Below are 14,698 nucleotides of genomic sequence, written 5' to 3'. Positions count from 1 at the left end.
GCATTCAGCTCTGCTCGAAGATGGAAGTCAACGCGATAAGGTCAAGATCACCTTGAGAGGAAAGATGTAAGAGGTGCATTAGAGACTTGCGATAACGTTATTGAAAGCTCAAGCATTCCCACCTTATCAAATCCACGATCGTTGGGCAATTTCGAAACAATTTTCCTTCTGTTGACTTCGCGAATTTTCGAGCACTAATGAAGCTCTCACGACTACGAAGTTCGTAAAGAAAGAGCAAATATGCTTTTACATCGACTCATCTCGAAATCAGAATGGAAAGACGCTCACTGACCGAAAAATTCAACTTCCAGCTCTCCTCGGCTCTCCCTATCTGCGTATTTCTTTCGGTTATCTGTCATATCGTGTCTTCTTGCGTGCATTGTTGTAGAGCATCGATAATAACAAGTCATGTAATTTTCGTCGAGCGATGAAAGCTTTCTGCCAAAGCCGAAGAAAATCTTAAGAAAGTCGGGTGATATCTGATCGAAGGTGCAAAGGGCTTTGAACATGTGCACAGTCATTTTCATACGGCTCCAAGAATTCGCCTTGTAGAGGATGCTATCACATATGAGTAAGTAGAGAGACGAATACTTAGCCGAGACGCCTTAGAGGGATAAACATATTTGGAATTGTGGAGATTCATACAGAAGTCTGGATCCGCCGGGTGAAATTTGTTTCTTTTCCAATTTTGTTACTAGAAGATTCACTCTGGTGCGATCGAACATACCTGCAAGGTATCCTGCAATTGGCACAGCGATGATATTTGGCTTATCTGGAGCGTCGCCTGGTGGACACTATGCTGTCTTTGCGAAAGTCCCACCTTGTCTACATCTACGAGAAGAGAAGTCGAGGTTGCATCGACAATCTCCATCAAATCCATTCTACAGTCTGCGCTCTTGCTGACGAACAGTGCTGACGACATCTCCTCAAGTTGGGAGTGATAGCATCTAATATGGTGATGTTCGATGTCCGTTTGAAGAAGATTGAGAGGGTATGATTCATATCCATCAAAGTTCCCATCTGAGGGTGAAGACATCCTTTTGGTGTATTGTGGAGGCACGAGAGAGACTTGGTCGCACATCTGACTTTCTCCGTGGGTCTCATATCCGAAACATTTGACCGTTTGCCCAAGGTGGCTTCATATCTACTATCGAATCGTATTTCCATGGTGCTCGGCGCCCTGAGTGTGCGCGACAAGGCAATTCACAGGCATGTAGCAAGGCGGTGCCGATGAATGGTCTCAAGTACGCCTCATCTTGTACTTGTACCCCCGTACCAATGCCCTTCACCCTGGCTTGTTTAGTGATTCCCGTCAGAGAGCTCTGTATGTATCCCCTCGGCTGTTAACTGCCTTAAATCCGGCTCTAATTTTACGCGTTTTCCAGCCACCTTTTTTTTTAATTTTTTGATTATTACAACTACTATACCTTGTAATAGAGTATCTAACGATATAGATTACGTGCTAGTAGACTTATTATTTTTATTGTTTACTAATTCGAAGGTATAAGCCTCTCTTTTTTAGCTAATATTACGCTTTTAGCTAATAGAAATTAAAAAATTATATATTTAAGGAAAAAGCTATATTCTAAAAGACGTAAAAGCTAATAAACTTTATAATATTTTTAGCTTATTTTTTAATAATAAAATACTTAGCTTTATTGTCGATATAATAAATATATATATTACTAAAAAGTTATTTTTAATTTAAGCTTTAGAAATTACTTTATATTTAAAAGTTTAGAAACTAATATTACTATATAAGCTTTAAATATATATAGGAATTATAATTTAGCTAATTATTTATTAAAAGACTAAAGCTAAAAATATTTAGAACTAATAAAAGTACCTAGGTCCTTTTTATACTTATATTATAATAAGAATAAGCTTAATTTAGTTTAAATAACTTACTTAATTTTTATATATTTTAAAGAATAAAATAGAAAAATTAAATATAGTTTTTAATAAATTAAAGCCTTTTAGTAAGTATTTAAAAATAGTTTTTAAATATTTTTTTATTATTAGTATATACTTTGCTATCAATGAAATAATTATTAGATTTACTAGGAAATCTAAGTATATTATTAATATTTTAAGTAAACTAATATTAAAAGGTTATAAAATATAGTATATAGCAAATAAAAATTTTATTCTAAATTAAATATAATATTTAAAAATAAATAAACTAAAAATATAAGCTTTAAATAAATAAAAAAGTAAAGCTATTCCAATATTTAAGCTATTGTTTTAAAGTTTTTAGTAAAGTAATATTTCTATTATTTTAAAGTTTTTAATAAAGCGATATTTCTATTATACTTTTAATAAGTATATTATCTAGATAAACAATTTTTTTATATTAGTATAGCTTTTTAAACAACTTAGATTTAATAGCTTTAATATAGCTAATATTATAAAGATTTAAAAAACTAATTATAAGTTATAAAAAGCAAAGTTAGAAACCGCTAAGTAAAGAAAATACTTGCTAAAAGAAAGGAATAATAGTTTTAAAATAGAAATTACTAAAATATAAATAAAGTATAAAACTTAGCTTTTATAAAAAAGGCTATATAAAGCTTTTAGTAATAATAAGTAGGTCTTATAGTTAGTATAGAAAAACTAAAGGATTATATTTTTTATAACTACTATTAAAAATAGTAAATAAATAGTAAAATAATAGCGATAACAACTTATAAAAATAGCTATTAATATAAAAACATCTAAAATACTTTTTAAAGAAAGTATTACTAAAATACTATTTATTTCTATTTTTATTAATATATATAATTATCATATAAATAGTATTAACTATATTAACTAACTATAATTTTATTATATTATATAAAGAATTTATTAGAAAACTTAAATAATTCCTTTTTATTTCCTAATTAATTTAATAATAACTAATTACTATATCGCTAGTATTACTTTTCCCTAGAATATATATTATAAGATAAGTTTTTATAGTTTATATAAGTAATATTTATTTAAGTTTATAAACAAGCTAATTAGATAATTAAAGCTATAAGCTACTACTCTAGCTTTTTTAGTATTATAGCTTTATTTTACTTTACTATAAAAATACTAAATAATTAAGCTAAGCCTTTTAAAAATATATTTTATTTGCAAATTTATAAAAAAATATAATATTTATTAGAAATAAGTAAATCGGAAAATTTTAAGTAAACTATAGCCGAATATTTTAATTGTTCCTATAAATTAGCGATAGCAAAAACGAATACCGAAAACTACTAAGGGCTATAGTATATATAGAGTAAGTATATATAACTATAAGGAGTGTTAGAAGGATTATATAGACTTAGTTAAGACAAAAACACTATAGATTTGAAGATACCTCTGAAATAAGGCACCTGACAGCCGAAGGGATACCTTCGTAGCTGTTAGGCTTGCCGAGGACGCCCTTGCTTTGAAGCTGCTCTGTAATTGCTTACTCGCAGACATACTCTTGATATGAAAGTGTCCAAGCGAGGTAAAGTTTTTCATCTTGCCCTAATGATGCAAGGGTTGACTCCCCTACCGGCCGTACACGTTGCAACTACACTATGCGGGGCGGAATAACTATTGTCCGGGGCAACTCATAAATCATGATACATTAAAGGAATAATTATCTATCAATAGTAACTATTTTACATATATTTTATTTAGGTTATATAATAAATAACACTGGACAGTGCGCTGTAGATCGCTGGGCGACATGTAGATGCAGGGTGCTGTTGCTGGGATCCACTTACCAACCAACCAGTACAATGGGTCGGGATCTTCGGTACCGACTCCTCGCCCTCGCGCTCGCAATAGTCTCGCCAAGAGCCAAAGCAAGCATCGAATTCTAGTGTATAAATGCTTCATGTGTCCTGCTCTATGCGTCCTCCTTCACACATCGTACTTTGTGCATTCTACTGCCTCATTTTTCGGCCTCACTTTCCACTCACTCTGCTTCATTATTCAATACGACCCGATTTTTAGTACATTTACGATTTGAAAAGAGCCATCACCGCAGGGACGTACAGGAAAACACAACAAAGCCTCCCCGATTTTCATACTCCATGTCCGCAACTACTATCCTGGAGACGAGGTATGTGCTCGACGCGAAGCTCAGAGAGCTCTTGCAAACAAATTTTGGCAGCGACTACGCGGTCGTGGTACGACTCATGACTGCAAGAATCCGCACGCTAACATGTCCGCTAATATTTGTTTAGAAGGGAGGTGGCAAGATGGAAATCACAGCTCCTCGAAAGCTCACCAAGGTAGACGAGCTCAATCTATTCTGCAGTCCAGCGTCCTCTAAATTGCGATGGCTTAGGAGGAGATCGAAAGCATCACTTGGCGCCAATAGCATAGCTGCTTCAATCTATGTCACTCCACTTGCCCGTAGATTGGGGCAGTATGAAATGCTATTTGTGTTCTTCGTCCTGTCTTATTGGCCTTGTATATGCATTGGTAATCCCTCCCAGCTGCTTCGCATGACCTCGGCAAGCCTTCGTGAGCCTTATCATGCTGGCCCCCAGGGATCTAGGCAGCATTAAGGCAAAGTGTCTCCGCTGTCTCTGTAGCTTGTCAATGCCAGCACGGTCATAAAGTTTCTGTTCCTATCCGAACAGAAGGCAGGTATCAACTCCCTTACTTTTATTCACAACGATGAGACGGTCCCATCAAACATATACGGTGGACGGGTGACAGATTCTTCGGGTTGTTCAGGCAATACATTGACCCTCAAGCGGTCATTCATCCTAAGCCTACGAGGCCTCAAGGTCGAATAAGAGGGTCACTTGAAGGCAGCCACGACATACAACATCACGTAGAGATAACAATGTCAACATTGCCGTTGGCGATGTCCAGCAAGAAAGACACTATCCGCTTTATGAAGCGACAGATCGAGAGTGGGATGATACTGTCTGAATCCGGGCGCTATTTTCTCCCCGATTTTGCCCTTGAAAGTATTTTCACGATACAGAATATCGAGAGAGCCGTCAACGAGTTGCATTGCGATGCACACGAACGCATTGGGTTGGCTCGGAAAATTTTTGAAGAAGCAGTCCGAACATTTGCAATCCTAGTGAGGTGTGGAGAGGAGTATTCAATCATATCCTTTCGTGAGCACGGTGTCACGGATAGTAGCCTTCCGTTGAGTGAAGAGTGCGCAGTCCGAATAACCGGCGAATTTGGTGCTATATTTGCATCCGAATACCAATGGCAGTTCCTGCCCTTCGTGTTCCGAAAAGAGATGAGCGAATTTCACACTCAGATCAATAAGAGAAGAATTCTCCCCTATCTCGATGCCTCCCAATATATATCCGGTGGTGCGTCTGGGGACGTGTCGAGGGTTCAACTATTTCCTTTGCTTCAACAATTTATGCCCATTGCGGTAAGTCTCTTCTGGTGGAGTGCAGCGCAAAGTTCTTTTCTCAAGCAGTTATCACTCACGATACAATAGAGTAAGCATGTCTGGGTTATTAGGAAGAAAATAAGGGTTCAAGAAGGCCAGAGCAAAGAGAGTTATGAGAAGGCATTTCGGAATGAGCAACGCTGCTTAGTACTTCTCAATCGTCTAGAGCATCCTAACATCGTTCGTCTACTTGCTTCATACTCATATGGCGGCGAACACTATTTTCTATTTTCTGCTCTTGATATGAACCTCGAAGAGTTTCTTGAAATGGAGACCCCAGTTGCACGATTCGAGCATTCGATTACATTCTACGCGGCGTTGGAAGGTTTGGCTTCGGCACTTCGCCATACACATAACTTACACCTTGAAGGGAATAGACATGGGATTGACTTTGACGGCGTTGGATACCATCATGACCTTCGGCCTGCGAATATACTCGTAAGCTCAGAGACGTTCATTCTCGCAGATTTTGGTCTTGGTAAGTTTAAAACAGCGGACCTACCGTCTCAAACGCGATGGAAGGCTGGCACGGACGACTATCTTGCACCTGAGTGTATGGATGAAAATCTTGTGCATCAGAATGTGGGCAGAGCAATCGATGTCTGGGCTTTTGGGTGTCTCATAGTTGAGGTGATTACGTATATGAAGGAAGGTGCTCGTAGCCTGAAAGACTTTCGTCAATCACGATTAAGTCCTGGACGCGACCCGCAATGGTCAGACCACTCCTTCTTTGGTAAGGAAGGGATTATCAAGCCGAAAGTCCAGATATGGTTGACAAGGTTGATGGCTGGTGCCTTGACCTCCTCCCCTCTTGCCATGCTAGCAAGACTAGCGGGAAGGGCATTAAAAGGGGACCCTTACGATCGTCCCAAGATGGCGGATCTATGTGTTGAGATTACATTCATCAGCCTCAAAGCTCACTTCGGTGCTGTTCGCTCCTTGTTCCAAGCTCATGTAGAGCGATGTGCTCGCCCAATTGATCGGCCATCAATGGGGATGACGCTGTGGTTTGAACAGGAGCGCTTCCTCACCTTTGGTCAAATATTAGGCCTACATGATGACGACCCGACACTCTCACTTATCCAAGATTTGGCCCACCTTCATAATGATATCCGAAAGATCATGACTAGGCTTTATTTTGAATTCAAAGACCATGATCACCAAACACAGAGAGATCAAAATCAGAGTCCTGATCATGACTTGGAGTACAGCTCTCATGTTGAGGCGCTTGAGACTCGTATAAAAGAATCAGTCAAGTTGCTATGGGATTGTTTGCCGACTGAGGCCCGGAGGAAGGGGGAGGCCTTCTGGATCCGAGCTATATTGAGATGCGAAGAACCTGGGTATTTCAATGAAATCCAGCACTCGTTCAGGCTCGAGGATGATCCAGCATATGAAGAAGGAGCAGCTATGGCTATGATGAAGCAGATACGGCTGGAGATAGACTCAAATCCAACAGAAGTCCCTGAGGACTCCATATTGTCCCATAAGGACGTCCAAATTGGTAAGTCAGCCAGAGGACATACGCTGGGTCTTTTCAAGACGACCACCCCGGTCCTTGTGGAATGGATGTACTACTCTCCAGCATGGAAAGCTATCCCACCCCATGAGCGCGCGATTGTGATGGGATTAAAAGCTCAAGGTTTCCGCGTGAAGCCAAAACCTTCGAGTCTCAGGATATTAGATTGCGTCGGTGCTTTCGAAAGTACCGGTAAAAAGAAAGGTTACGCTTTCATCTACAAGATCCCAGGCCTTGAAGACGGGGCCGAGTCCGTTTCCTCGTTTGCGACGCTTCTTCAGCTGCTGGAAAGTCCAGAGACATACATAAGCGAGGTCCAGTATCCACCGACACTTGGAGAGAGATACAGGCTCGCAGCTATGCTCGCAAGCTTTCTGGAGCAATTTCATTGTATAGGCTGGCTCCACAAGGACTTCAATTCGAACAATGTTCTCTTCGTTAGAAGGGCCACACAAATCGACCAGGATAACGGTCTCTCCCCAATAATCGTCCAGCCATATGTTGTCGGCTTAAATAAGAGTCGACCTGGCGGAGATGCCTGGCACACTCAAGGGCCGGCGAGCGGAGAGAATTTCCAAGAATATCGGCATCCAGGATACGCTCGCACTGGTCGATATCACATGGATTACGACTATTATAGCTTTGGTCTGATCTTGTTAGAGATTGGCTTTTGGCGTCCGCTCCGCCATTGGTCCCTGAAACATCCAACGGTGGATCTTTCTGGACTTCGGCAGGCACTGCTGGAAAATTATGTGCCTCGTCTCGGGGCACAGATGGGTGCTGTGTATCAGGAGGTGACTCGGTTCTGCTTAAGCATAGACTCAAGACTTAACAACATCGACGACGTGCCGAGCGAGGAAGCAGGCCAACAAGAAGGTCCAGATGAACTTGCACGGATTATTCAGAAAATAATAGAGCCCTTAGAGATGCTGGGGAGAATGACTGTATGATACCCGATCGCTACAAGCCACTGTCGCTTCACATTTCTCTCTGAACATCTTCTTGGGGTTAGACGCCTTTCACGCAGGTTTATTTGCTTCAATCACTGACGCCTGCACCTCTCGGGCATATTTTTCCGGCTGCGCAATTTTGCTTTCATCAGAGCGCTCCTGCGCTGTCCTCCATGTCTCCAAGTATTTTATTCCCCCGACGATATACGGATGTGTTGAACCTAAGACTTTGCCCGAAGGCTCGAGAAAGGTATCCATCAATGTGATAGCCTGTTCATGATCACCTATTTCCCAGCGCATGACTGCTTGATTAAACTTGCTCGTCAAAGTATTAGGATGCTCTTCGCCTAGCGTTCTGATTCGAGTTTGCAGTACCTGAAGTGCTAAACCCTCAGCCTCTTGAAGCGAGCCCTGCTTCCACAGTGTCAATGCCAAATGATCCATTCCTTTCAATGTCTCGGAATGCTCTGTGCCTAAGCTCTTCTCTCTGGCTGCTATCACTCTCCTGAAAAGGCTGCCAGCTTCATCAAAACGGCACTGCTTCCAAAGTGTGGATCCCAGATCCATCGTGCTGGTAATTGTATCTGGATGGTCGGGACGCAACATGCTCCCTCTACCATCCAGAACTCGCCTGAACATTTCTTCAGCCTCGCTCAGCCGACCACGTTTGCATATGGTTAATGCAAGATGTGCTTCATAAGATATTGTAATTAGGCTTTTGGGACCTAATTTCCTCATGCAGACATCCAACAATTGCTTTTGGAGCTTTTCGCTTTCCTCGAACCGGCCCCGCTCCCGAACCACAGATGCCAAATTAGCCATGATATTCAGCGTATTGATATTCTCTTGACCCAGTCTTCCTACTGATAAATCAAATGCTCGGGTTAACAAAGCTTCAGCTTCACTCCACTGACCTTGATCGTGTAAAGTAGATGCAAGGTCGCTCATCTGATTCAACGTTGTTGGATGGTCTTCGCCTAAAGTCTTTGAGCTCACTTCAAGATTTTCCACCCTCAATTTCGCGGCTTCTTTCCATTGGCCTTGCAAGCTTTTTGTGCGGGCTAAATGACCCTTGACTGACAACATACGAGGATTATTCTTGCCGTATACTTGTTCCATCGTTTTAATGGCCTTTCTGAACTTCTTCTCCGCATCTTTCGTCCGGCCTCCCTCCAACAAACATGAAGCAAAACTAGATTCACATTGAGCAGTGTTGACGTGCTTCGAGCCGTAGACCCTTGTACTCAACTTGCAAGCGCGCCTTGCTGAATTTTCAGCCTTTCGCCACCGTCCTTGCAGATAAAAGAGAACGGTCAAATTGCTAAGACTCAGAAGTGTTAAGGGATGCTCATCACCCATCAAACGTTTCTTCGTTTTGTAAACTCGAGCTTCTTCCCTTTCGGCCTCTTCCAGTCGACCTTGGTGAACAAGTGTTCCTACAATTCTCGAAATGCTTGTCATCGTGACAGCATGAGTTGGCCCATGAGTCATTGTAAAGGTACTCATGACCTCTTTCTCCAATCCTTCGGCTTCATCCAGCTGCCATTGAAACTTGAGCATTGCTGCTAAGCGAAGCATGAGCACCTGCGTAGAAGTAGCCTGTTTACCGAGCAAATTTATACTTGCAGGAATGATTTCCCTAAGGATTTTCTCGGCCTGGTTCCATCGCCCTTGAGTCTGGTAAAGGGACGTTAGAGCGTTCTTGAGGAACAACAAAAACTCATTTTGGGCCCCAAGGTTCAATTCTATGTTTGCAATGTCCTGAAGAAGCTGTAGCTCCGCATCCTGTAAAATCTTCTGTTCTGAGTAGTGGATGCCGAAGTCGATGTACTGAAGGTGGTGCTTACCCCTCGAAGCCATCAAAGCTGACGCTCGAAAACGTTTTTCCTCCATCTCTTCCCAATAAGAAATCAGGTGTTCGAAATTGATCTCACTTTCGTTGCTTTTCTGCAAAGCATCTGCTGACTTTCTTTCGTCTCTGCTGATACCAAACCCAAGCTTGTAACAAAGTGCGACTTGAAATGCAATATTTGCCGTCAAAGTGTGGTCTGAAGTTTCGGATGCCGAATCAAATGTCTCTTGAAGGCAGGTCGTGATATATGAGCGAACCCTGTAGTCACATGTGTAAAGTTCGCCCAGAGAAGCCTCGAGCTTTAGAAGCGGTCAGTCTCAATCAGTGTATTCGCACATGATAACCTCACCTTGAACTCAGTGTCAGGGAAATTAGCTGCTGTCGCTTGCACTTGCTGATACGGACCATGGCTTTCCACTTGTCCTTTGAACAGCCCTCCGATGCTCGGATGTCGTTTTGTTGGGTCATGATCTAGTGTGGACTCAAAGAAGTTTTGTAAAGCACGTTTCATGTCATCATTCAGAGACTTTTCGGCTTCTACTCGCTGCTGCGCAACTTTTGGCAGTTTTCCCTCCTGTTTAAGCTCTATTAGGGTACTCACCGATTCTTCGTGATCATACTCGACATGTTCTTCGAACAAGATCCAAAGACATAAAAAGCCGAAAGAAAAATAGTCCAATTTCTTTGCCTCAGATGGTTTCCACATACGCTTGGGACGGTCGTGCTCTGGCGCATTCCAGGGCTCTGACTTTGGCACTTGAACTGAAGGTGTGTCTTCCGTATATCTGGTTGAATAACCAAAATCTATGACTTTGACGTGATACATATCTGTGCGATCTTTGTAGACAAGTACATTCTCTGGTTTCAAGTCTCCGTGGATGACATCTAGTAAGCTCAACATACTTCAAACACTGATTCGATTATTTGATGGCTTACTGTAGGAATGCATTTCTGAGATGGCCTCTCCGATATTTTCACAAATCTTGAGCCGTTCATCAACGCTTAGTTCTTTTCCTAGATCCGTTTTCAAAAAGTTATAGAGATCGCCCAAATGCGATTTCTCAAACAGAAGGACAGGCCAGACCTTTCCATCAGTCTCGATATCCCAGCAAAGACCTTGTAATTGTGAGATGTGCTGATGTTCTCGGATAGGCGGATATGACTGAACCATGATCTCGTTGGTCAACACACGGTAAATGTCTTCTTCGCTAGATTCCAATCTTGCCTCCTCCTGGACGCGTTTGAACGCAAAGCTTGTGTGCAGATCAGCAAAAGCTTCATTGACCATAGAAGTTGCGCCTATGCCCAGTTCCTGGCGAGCAGATTGCCATGTAATTGGTAAAAACTCGAGGTGCAACGCCTGAGCAGTAGCAAGGAAAGAGAGTAAATTGTGCCTTTGTGGGCTTGTAGGGATACCTGGGATAGCTATCACGTTTGAAAATCGCTCCATGACGGAGGTGGTCCAAAAAAATCTCCATTGAAGCTTCTAGCCATATTGAGAATTCTAGTAGGAGCCTAATGAAAGAAGAAATCCCTTCGAGAGTAATTGGAGTATTCAAAAGCTTTTGTCATCATCTGGCAAGTGATCGTTAATACGGTACTGTGAGTCTGAGTTCAGGTGTACCAACATACTATGCCAAATGACAAGGACGATGATAAATCATTCCAAGCTCTAGGACTATGATAGTAGAGCTCAGCGCGGGGGTAGTTCGACTCCGTCCGTTCTCAGGCAGTGAATTCCAATGACTTTGTAGCCTCAGAATATATCCACGACACTCTTTAATTGATGCTGTCTACAGCCTGGAAATGCATTGCTTGGTGAATGTAAGCCTGCAGGTACTAGCAGGGATAAGCTCTGACGCCGATCGATGGATTAAACGGATTAGCTTAAATCCGTCGTCAGCACTTGCAATGTTCAAACGCTGTTCGTCTTCGATTTGTCATCGACATCATCATGAGTGTCCCCACCACCGCCTGTCCCGCTCTCAAAACCCTCACCGATTTCCTCTCCGTCTCCTTTGACTATCTCATCGTCGGCGGCGGCACGGCTGGCCTTACCATCGCGGCGAGATTGTCCGAGGACCCGGGTGTCAAGGTTGGTGTGCTGGAGGCTGGGCCCGCGAAATTGGATGATGTCAATGTTGCTATTCCGGCGGCTTTTACGAAGTTGATTGGGAATGAGGAGTTTGATTGGTGTATGAGGACGGTGCCGCAGGTGGGTTTTTGGTTTGCTTTTTCTTTGTTGGGAGGTGGGAAGGAGGAGTGGGGGGGAGAGGAGGGCGTGGTGTAGGGTAATGGTGCTGACGAAAAATCTACGTAGGCTGGCACGAAAGGGATGGTTCATGCGTTTTCCCGAGGCAAGGTTCTAGGCGGATCGAGTGCGATTAACCTTATGATGTATATTCGAGGGCAGGCGGCTGAGTACGATGATTGGGCTCGACTGACGGGGTATTCGGGGTGGGGATGGGAGGGGTTGAAGCCGTATTTTCTCAAGCACGAAGGCTTCGTAGAACCGGTTGTGAAGGCTACACAGCTGCCGCAGATCAATGGAGATGGCTCATCGGTGGAGTTGGAGACGGTCACAACTCCTCCTGTGTACGAGATCGAGAGCCATGGCATGACTGGACCTATAAAGACCACGTTCCCAATTTGGGTCGCTCCGGTGGCGGAGGAGTGGCTCCAAGCAAGCAAAAATGCAGGGTTGGCGTGGGAAGCACCAAAAGATGCGTGGAGTGGGAACCTCCTTGGTGGTTTTACGCATTTGAGTACGATTGACCGCAGTAAAGGCTCAGGCACGAGAAGTTATGCTGCATCCGCGTACCTCAAGCCGAATGCTGATAGGGCGAATTTGTTCGTTTTGACAGAAGCGGTTGTGAAGAATATGATCTTTGATCAGAGCGGACAGAAACCGAGGGCTATAGGTGTCAAAGTGGCGAAAGGCGGGGAGGACTTCATCGTCAATGCCAGAAAGGAGATCATCTTGTCAGCCGGAGTGGTACACACGCCACAGATTCTGGAGCTATCGGGCATCGGCAAGCGGTCACTTTTAGAAAAATGCCAGATTGAATGCATAATGGAGAATGAAGCAGTAGGTGAACACCTCGAAGATCACGTAATGACCGCTTTATCATACGAACTTGTGGAAGGACAATTCTCGCTTGACAGCATGGTCGATCCAAGCTTTGCTGAAAACGCCACGGCTCAATACATGAAAGGCGAAGGAGGTCCCTTGTCCAGCTCGTTGACGTCCACTGGTTTCATTTCCATAGCGCAAAGCACAGACGAGCAAGAAATAGATCGACTGGTAAGTTTGGCCAACGAGACAGTCTTGCAAGCCAAAGACCTCGCAGCGCGCAATGAATACGAAACGCTTTCAGCGCGGCTGCGAAACCCTAGTGCAGCAAGTCTTCAGTTTCTCATTCTGCCTGCCTCGTTTGATCCCAGTCGCGTCGACGGGTCAAGACCTGTTCCGGTACCGGGCGTCGTTAATAGAGGGGTGACTATTCTTGCTGCTATCACTCACCCCTTCTCCCGCGGGTCTTCACATATCGATGAACAGGATCCGGAAGGACAGCCATTGATTGACCCTCACTACCTGGAACGCGATCTCGACGTGGAGATGCTGTCTCATGGACTGAGAATTGCGGACGAGGTCTTCCAGACATCACCTCTGCAGCAGAAGATCAGACAAAGAAACTTTCCACCGCAGGATTTCCCGCTACATGATCTTGCGAATCGGAAGGAGTACGTACGTGGGAATACTAGGACGGAGTATCATCCAATAGGTACAGCAGGTCTTGGACGTGTTGTTGATGATAGGCTGAAGGTGTTTGGGGTGGAAGGATTGAGAGTCGTTGATGCTAGTGTCTTTCCCATGTCTGTGTCGGGAAATATCATGGCGCCTGTCTATGCGGTCGCTGAGAAGGCGGCTGATATCATCAAACATGACAGTGCATGACCCAGCAACAAAGCTGGTGATGCAAACGTTGTCATTGGGCGAATCGTGGCCCTTACGTTGCCCGTCTAGCTGTCACCATTAATGTGAAAACATCTCGATCTTTTACATCCTGGGAAGAGATTGCTAGGGTATCAGGAAGGTAAGCAGATACAGTATGCTTGTGAACTCAAAGCTAAGAAGGACAATACGCTGGACGGGGAGAAGGAGACACGAAGGGGATGAGAAAGCAGATCTCAGGGACCAGGCAAGGTCAAGCAACAGAGATTAACAGCATGATAGATGCCATTGAGAATTTGGGAGTTTGGGAGTTTGAGAGCTTGAGAGTATGAACGGGTTGTCCCTCCACATATTATTCATGAGGGTTGGTCAAGATAGCCACATGGAAGGGGCTTTAGCTCCCTAAGGAAGCCCGTTCCTGGGGCTGCTGTCTAGGGGCGAGGTACCTAGAGCTGCCGGAAAGAGAATCTTGTTGCGGAATGCTTCCGAAAGAGCTCGTAAACATAATTACTCAAATACTACAAACTACGCTCTTTATGCTCTGGCGGGAGTGATCTTGGGCATTTCTGCACAACTTTCGTCACTCACGAGTGAATTGAGCATGGCTATCTCTACAGATCTTGCTGTGGTGGCCCAAAGCGATGCATGAAGGCCAAAATATACGCGATTGTCCGCTTGTCAAGAAGCACCGCGGAGCGACGCCTCCTCCCTCAATACAACACAATTAGATGGACTGAAAACGGTTTGACTTGCCCAAAGTCGCCTAAACTATGAGTGTCTCGGAAAAATGGAGGATTTGCTGGGCTATCAACGATGCCTTCGTCGCAAAACCTCAAGACCGTTTATTCCCGTTTGCTCCCCGCGGCAGCGAAACAACTTGTGCTAGTTGCAGACGAAGTCTTCTCCCATATAAACGGTATTCGTCCTTTGTTATCGAAGCCGCTCGATGTCCCAAGAGCCATCAGCTCCCTCCATATTTGTGTACCCATTGCGATGCGGATGTTGTTCTACGCGTGTTGGAAGG

At 43.6% G+C, this 14,698-nt stretch overlaps 3 protein-coding genes across 3 annotated transcripts; 2 read left to right on the top strand and 1 right to left on the bottom strand.

Moving 5' to 3' along the window:
- Positions 1–4,822: 4,822 nt before the first annotated feature.
- On the top strand, positions 4,823–7,867 carry KY384_007902 (uncharacterized protein; the record flags this gene model as incomplete). The annotated part of the gene is made up of 2 exons (XM_044816391.1): positions 4,823–5,377; positions 5,447–7,867. The coding sequence occupies 2 exons, from the start codon at positions 4,823–4,825 to the stop codon at positions 7,865–7,867; spliced, it is 2,976 nt and encodes a 991-aa protein (XP_044667031.1).
- Positions 7,868–7,936: 69 nt separating this feature from the next.
- Positions 7,937–11,169, bottom strand: KY384_007901 (uncharacterized protein; the record flags this gene model as incomplete). The annotated part of the gene is made up of 3 exons (XM_044816390.1): positions 7,937–10,018; positions 10,069–10,604; positions 10,656–11,169. 3 exons carry the CDS (start codon positions 11,167–11,169, stop codon positions 7,937–7,939), a joined length of 3,132 nt encoding a protein of 1,043 aa, XP_044667030.1.
- A 504-nt stretch (positions 11,170–11,673) lies between these two features.
- KY384_007900 (uncharacterized protein) lies at positions 11,674–13,677 on the top strand (the record flags this gene model as incomplete). Its single annotated transcript, XM_044816389.1, has 2 exons — positions 11,674–11,934; positions 12,040–13,677. 2 exons carry the CDS (start codon positions 11,674–11,676, stop codon positions 13,675–13,677), a joined length of 1,899 nt encoding a protein of 632 aa, XP_044667029.1.
- Positions 13,678–14,698: the final 1,021 nt, after the last annotated feature.

This window comes from Bacidia gigantensis (genome assembly GCF_019456465.1).
Source record: "Bacidia gigantensis strain McMullin 20006 chromosome Unknown contig_278, whole genome shotgun sequence".
Lineage (NCBI taxonomy): Eukaryota > Fungi > Ascomycota > Lecanoromycetes > Lecanorales > Ramalinaceae > Bacidia > Bacidia gigantensis.
Note: the sequence above shows the minus strand (reverse complement) of the source record. Positions and strands in the feature narration are given on the sequence as shown.